General features: G+C 34.2%; 2 protein-coding genes across 2 annotated transcripts; one reads left to right on the top strand and one right to left on the bottom strand.

Moving 5' to 3' along the window:
• Positions 1-2,110: 2,110 nt before the first annotated feature.
• On the bottom strand, positions 2,111-3,543 carry LOC110887821. The gene is made up of 3 exons (XM_022135408.1): positions 3,204-3,543; positions 2,467-2,816; positions 2,111-2,386 (listed from the first exon to the last, which is right to left on the bottom strand). Exons 1-3 carry the CDS (start codon positions 3,541-3,543, stop codon positions 2,111-2,113), a joined length of 966 nt encoding a protein of 321 aa, XP_021991100.1.
• A 1,325-nt stretch (positions 3,544-4,868) lies between these two features.
• LOC110866165 (protein BPS1, chloroplastic) lies at positions 4,869-5,983 on the top strand. Its single transcript, XM_022115459.2, has one exon. The coding sequence runs from the start codon at positions 4,910-4,912 to the stop codon at positions 5,828-5,830; it is 921 nt and encodes a 306-aa protein (XP_021971151.1). The 5' UTR covers positions 4,869-4,909; the 3' UTR covers positions 5,831-5,983.
• Positions 5,984-6,944: the final 961 nt, after the last annotated feature.

Raw genomic sequence — 6,944 nt, 5'->3', positions numbered from 1 at the left:
CTAGTTAGTTTATTTTACTAATTTATTTGCAACCTAATTGCAATTTAAGAATTTGTATTTTCGGGATGTTACATATATTTGATCATCTTTCAATAACCCTAACAATTTTTCTTCTTTTTCGATATCAGAACACCGTAACATCTTCAATCGAGCTTTGTATTATTGTTGAATTGGATTTTCGACCGAGCTATGAAGGTTTAGGGTTTTATCAGGCACATATATCCGGCCAAGGTTAATCAATCTTATCTATATGTTTTTTTCTTTTTACTTGTTTTGCATGGTTTATTTGTGGTGTGAATTGCTATGTTTATATTTAGAGTATACTTTCAATTTGGTTTAACTTTGTGCTGTAAGTTATGATCAACTAAAAGTATCGTTCTAGGCTTCTAGATCCGTTGTTTAGATAATTAACTTTACTAATATTTTAATTTTAATACTTCACATAACAATATTTCTAATACAAAAAAAAAGTTCAATTAAATTAGGATGTTAGAAGTATGCACCTTTAATTTACCATTAGGTTGCTAAAATTGAAATCGAGAAAATGGTTATTCAAATGGTTGGAAGCAAGTGGGTCAATACACTCTAATTTAAATGACAACCACATTTTTAAGTATTTTGGTGTTCTTGATATTTGTTTTCAAGTGGGCTTTATTTGCTTGTTCACCTTTTTTATTATAAAAAATTGGTATAGTGGGATGCTAATTTTAATGTTAAATTATTATTTAGTTGAGATGTGTAAGGTTTATGACATAGATAACCCACTAATGCTACTAACTCAAAAGATATAAGAAAAATAAAACAATAAACACGATAAAGTTTTGTAAAAGATTATACCAATAAGAAATTTAGCAAAAGTACTATACAATTTATTATGGGAGCTCTGATTAATTAACATAAACAAAGACCGTATTGCAACCGTGTCGCCCCCTCGCATTGCGAAGTGTGGCAATGGAAAATGTCGTCTCTGTCGTATCACGCGGGCACCCACTAGTTTATTATATATACACATAGAAACAATAAAAAACATAATAAAATCTCAGACTATTACTTTATACTATTAGTACTGATGTTGTTATTTTTCACAAACCATAGGGACTAAGTGTATAATTAACTCTTGTTTTTATGTGAACGTATAGATGCAGGTTCGATTCCCGAACCACGCAACTTTTGAGGTATTTTTTTGCCAAAATTAGAGGTTTTCATTAATTCTTTTTTAACAGTGAAAAAAAAAACTTTTCTTTTACTTAATTTATTAATTTATTTACAGTGATTTTAAATTTATAATAAAATACATATTATAAATTTTTATGTATATTAATATTATAATAGTTTTATTATATTTGTCTTTTTAGTCATATTTTTTATCATTTATTTCTATATTTCTTTAATAATTTATGTTAATCAACTTCTTTTTTTTTTAATTAAGAGGATGTTTGGGATTGAGTTTGCAAATGACATATTGACTTATTAGTTTTTTTTTCTTTTTGAAAAAGGCTAATAAGATAATAAGTCATTTTCAAAAGGCACAAGTTAGGGCTTTCTACAAATGACTTATCGACTTATTTGCTCCAGTAAGTTAATAAATAATTTTCAAAGTCAATCCCAAACGCCTGCTAAGCATGTTTTTTTTTTCTTTCTAAATCACATTTCCTGTCATTTAATTTGACATTTATTTAACAACTTTTGCTCGTTAACTTCTTTTTTAGACTAGAGGGTATGGTGATGGTCCTCTAAGGGAGGATGATCCGCCACGTAGGCGTCACGTCATAGTCCTCCCAAAGATGCTCCATCCCCCAAAACTAGAGGGTATAGGAGCATGGTCCTAGTCATAGTCCTCTCCACCACTTTTATGTTTTTTTTAATCTTCTATTTTTTTTAATCTTCTACTTTTTTTTAACATTTAACAAATAAACTAACAAAATATTTTCATTAATATTAAAACCACATTACATAAATTTAAAACAAAACATAAACTTAATAAAAAAAAACATAGACTTAATAAAAAAAACATAGACTTAAATAATATCATGCTTCTTCATGATGTCGGTTTGTAATTTTTTCAACATCGAACGTTTCGGCTCGGGATACTCATCGAAATCCATCGTTATTATTTCCCATCCTTGAGCCGAATTTTTTCATCGGAAATTCGGATTTTCTTATTCGACAATCGAATCTTCTCGCGTAACTTTTCTTCCGCTACACGAGTTTTTTCTTCGACGGCCCGCTCCTTCGCCTTCGCCTTTTGGGCCGAGACGTCCGTGTGCGTTTTTAAGTGTTCCATAAACTCTTCCATCTTCGGGTCCACCTTTTCCTTTTCTTTCCCCTTGGCCCGCTCCTTCTTTGATTTGTCTCGGCCCGGTGGACGCTCCGCTTCATGTACAACCTACTCCTCTTCGTCAAACTAGGCGTTATCATTTAAGTTTATGTGACACCTTGCGTCCGATCCACCGGCACTAAAACTACCCGTTTCCGATGTTTTTTGGCGTTTCGCATCTCCACCTCGTTGGGAATCGGCGCCCATTTTGGTTCTTTTTTCATAATTCCCCACGCGTGAACGTGTGCAAAGTTGGTATTACCATTGTTCGCCTTATACTTCTCCAACGCTTTTTTGAATACATCGTCGTCGCTCATGCCACTACGACGCCCGCTTGTATATATTTTATTATATTCCTCGCAAAACTTATTGACGGACGCGTTCATTTTCCGCCACTTTGATGAAACCGAGTCGATATCTCGATACGGGCCTTGGTCCATAAGCTCGGGGAACTTCACCAAAACCTTGGACCAAAACCCGTCACCCGTTTGGTTATTACCTATAAAAAAACAAACAAAATATATAAAGTTAAACAAACTGTTAACAAAATAAAAAAAAACCTTTAAAAAAATAGAAACTGTTAAGAAAAAAATAAACACTTTAAAACAATTAGAAACTTTAAAAAAATAAACAAACTGTTAAGAAAAAAATAAACAAACAAAAAATTAAACTTAAAAAAAAAACAAACTGTTAAGAAAAAAATTATAAAAACAAACTTTAAAAAATGTATAAACTTTAAAAAAAAAAAAGATAACCTTTTGTCGGGTGTGTAGACGTGCCTATGTAAGTCTTGGCTAAGGCTTCTTCTTCGATTGGCGTCCACTTAGTCGACTTCGGTTTGGACGGTTGCTCACCCACCACTTGCTTTGCCTTTTTTTCCGTTTGCCTTTTTCTTTAGACGGTTGGGTTTCGGGAACAACCTCCATATCGTCGTCGGGTTCGAATTGTTGAACGGGTTGCGTCGGGATCGGTTGGGGTTGAACGGGTGGTGTCGGGTTCGGTGGGAAATTCAAAGCAACCCGCATCATCATTTGTTGAAGGGCTTGATTTTGAGAGAATTGAGCGAATTGGTTTGGCGAGTGTTGGAATGATGCAAACGCATTTGATGAATATTGCGAGAATTGGTTCGGTTCTAGCGTCGGATAATATTCCGGAACCGAGAAAACATTCGGTTGGGTCGGGTTGTTGGGATTGTTCGGGTTGTTCGGGTTGTTGAAGGGATCCATGATAGAGTATAAGGTTTATAAAAGTGGAAGAAGATTTATAAAAATTAAGTGAGAGGTATGAAATTTTGGGGTTAAATTTGTGAATGGAGATGAAAATGGATTTGAAATATATATATATATTTGAGATTTTTGACCGTTTATTTTTTTTTTTTTTTTTGAAAATGGAAATTTATTTTTTTATTCTAACGGTAAGTTTCAAAAAGGGGGCCCACACATCTGGTTCGTCGCCAACGTCTAGGAAGCGACGCTGAGGACGAGGGGGGGGGGGCTGGTGTTGCTGGCGTCGCCAAACCGGGACGGGGTGGGGGACGAGACCATACCGTGTAGCCTTAGAACTAAGTAAATAATTGTGCTTATATTTTTTCAGCCGACATTTCGACATAAATCTTGCTAAATATGAAGTTGCATTCGAAGTAGATTTTTTTAAATCAAATTTATTTATCATTTAATTTCTTATGATGATATATAGTTTTTTACTTTTTAAATTATTTCATTACTATAACTGTTTATTATTATATTTATATTTTAAATCATATTTCCTTTATCATTTAATTTCATATTTCCTTTATCTGTATTAACCTTTTTTAAAAACTTAAGTTCATAATTATGTTTAATCCTTTTCATTCGACATTTCGTTATAAATTTAGTTAAAAACAAAGTTGTATTCAAAGTAAAATTTTAAAACAATATTTTCTTTATCATTTAATTTGATATTTTTAAATAATAACGTTCGTGAACTTTGTCTAAAAACCTAAGTACGTAGTGGTGTTTAATTTTTTTTACTTGTCATTTAGGTATAATTTAAAAAAAACGAATTTGTATTCAAAGTAGAGTGTTTATTTGATATCGTTTTTACGAGACAATAATGAAATGAATCAATTATGATGGTTTGACTTTTTAACAACAACCTTCATTTTTAAAATACAACATTTGTTTTATATTATTTTTTGTTTCGTTTCGTCGCAACGCGCGACATCAACAAATCTAGTTAACAAAACCTAAGAGTTATAACCGACATAGAATAGCCGATCCTCCGCTACATGAGTTACATCTCTTCTTCCCCTTCTACTCTTCGTCCCTTAACATACAAGCAAATGGAGCCATGTCATTGTGGTTGCAAGTGGCCGCTTGAGTGATAAGCAAGCAATCCCACCAAGTGGTCTCCAAAAACGTGTGCTATTAAAATACTATGTTCCAACAGATAAGAACATTTGACCATTTCTACAAAGTCAAACATCCTCATCAACCTTCCTCGTTTCTACTTATAATCAATATATAGTTGTCAAACACATTACCACTAACCCAACTTTCTATATAAACTCAACTACCAAGTAAAGTCACCATATCACAACAATAACTATTACCTATGATTCTCCAATTAAGTAGACTTGGGTTCTCCCATCATCATCATCATCATCACCATCCCGGCCGCCACCGCAATATGTCGCAAGCCGGTTTAACATCCTTACAAGCTTTCCGATCACTAGTTTCCGAAAACTTAAACCGGGCATTAGAAAGTTTGAAACTTGGATCGGAATTCTTGTCATTAACATGGATCCACCAGTGTTTCCAAATGGTACCCATGATAAACAATGCTTTTGCAAAGTTGATGGTGGAGATAGATTATCCAGTGACAAGTTGGGAAGATTGTTCCATTGATGAGTATCTTGATTACACCATTAACTTGTTAGACCTTATGAATTATATTAGTTCTTCTATTGCTCGTGTCAATCAAGCTCGTGTTTCGCTTACGCATGCTTTAAGTCTCATGGAAAGATCTCCAGCTCTTGCTATAGAGCGTATGAATGAGATCAAGACACATGATCATTCCATCATGGAGTTTAAAGATACTAGATGTGATGTAGACAGGAAGCGGAACGAAAACGCATGCATATTTCATGAAGCTATGATAGTTTTGAAAAGTACTGGATTTTGGGTGTGTGGGGTGGTGTTATCCGGATTAAAGAGTGAAGTTGATCCGACTATGAAGATTATGGTAAACTCGGTGTTGGTGGATCCTTCGTTGATGGCTTTGGATTCTGTCTTCAGGAAGAAATATATGGAGGAAGGGGGGATTGTGAAGGAAGTTGAAGGAGTGAATGAGAGTGTTCGTATGATTATTTCGAGTGGAATTCATGATTGTGATGGTGGAATGGAATTGAAGAGAAGATTGGAGGTGGTTGGGAATGGATTGAAGAGTTTAAAAGAGGAAGAAGAATGTCTTTTTGCAAGTGTAATGGCTGCTAGGAATGAAGTGGTAGAGACACTTAGAAGGAATAACAAGTAGTAATTATGTTTTGACTTCTTTGTATGTGTATGTCAAATGTTTTCTGTATATGGATTGAAAACTGTTGTAAAAACTCCTTAATTCTCAAAAATTGTCTCTGTGTGTTGTGAACTGATTTAGTGAGTATGAATAATATATCTACGGTTTTGTATATGGATCATTCATTCTCCTTTTATTGTTCTTAGTGAGACTAGTAGGTTCGCCCACGCGATACAATGGGTGTCACCGAGGCTCTTTAGAACACAATCTAAACCACTTGCGTTAAACACTGATTATATTTGGTTGTTGTTGTTTTAAGTACTTAGTAATAGTGGGAATCCCCCGCAATGCTAGACATCGACATTTTAAAATCCTGATGAACTCGGTTTCTTTGCGTTTTGGCAGAAGCTTCATGCCCGTATTTGAGCGAAAACATTGTTTACAAAAATGTTGAATTTTGTACATCTACATTTGCAAGTACAGACTATTGTTAGTGGTAAACACCCTCGATTTGCGACGTGGTTTTGTACGTGTTTGTTTGCACTGTAAATACGATTTGCCAAATATGAACTGTTGGAGTGTCAAATGATTATACAATCAAGGGTGCACATAAGGCGGTTCAAACAGGCAAAACCAAAAAAAAAAAAGCGAGCACAACACGGTCGAATTATCAAGCTGATTTTAGATGCATGTGAAAATGAAACCCGAAACCGAATAGAAAAAATCAGTTACCAAAAGTAAACAAATACTAATCATTCAAACATAACATAGTGGAAATAAAGATAGAGAAATAAGGTGACAAATTCTCCTAAACAAAGATAAGCCTCCCTGGTGCTGCTGTAGCTCCTCACTTTGGTTTGCACCAGGTGCTTTAATTTCATTAGACCCGTCCTGTTGCATCCAAAATAAATTTTGTTCAAAATATTGTGTTAAAAATGATCATAAATATATATTATAAGAAACATAGTATAATATTTGGAATATAGGTTGGATGAATTAGTATTACATTATGGAACCTTTAGACCCTTTTTCAGATAGGGATGTAAACGAGGGCCGAGCCGAGTGGGAACACCGAAGGTAAAGCTTGGCTAGTTTAAGTTCAGAGAATTCGAGCTAGGGTGTTTCATGCTCTATG

This window comes from Helianthus annuus, chromosome 1, assembly GCF_002127325.2.
Source record: "Helianthus annuus cultivar XRQ/B chromosome 1, HanXRQr2.0-SUNRISE, whole genome shotgun sequence".
Classification (NCBI taxonomy): domain Eukaryota; kingdom Viridiplantae; phylum Streptophyta; class Magnoliopsida; order Asterales; family Asteraceae; genus Helianthus; species Helianthus annuus.
The sequence above is the reverse complement of the archived record's forward strand: the minus strand, read 5'-3'. Positions and strand labels throughout refer to the sequence as shown.

Excerpts from the sequence above, each read along its gene's own strand:
- LOC110866165 (XM_022115459.2), top strand. The coding sequence starts at position 4,910 with ATGATTCTCCAATTAAGTAGACTTGGGTTCTCCCATCATCATCATCAT.
- LOC110887821 (XM_022135408.1), bottom strand. The coding sequence starts at position 3,543 with ATGGATCCCTTCAACAACCCGAACAACCCGAACAATCCCAACAACCCG. Across the intron at positions 2,817-3,203 it reads CCAACCGTCTAAAGAAAAAG|GTAATAACCAAACGGGTGAC; the intron begins GCAAACGGAAAA and ends GTTTTTTTATAG. Across the intron at positions 2,387-2,466 it reads CCAAAAAACATCGGAAACGG|GTTGTACATGAAGCGGAGCG; the intron begins GTAGTTTTAGTG and ends GAAGAGGAGTAG.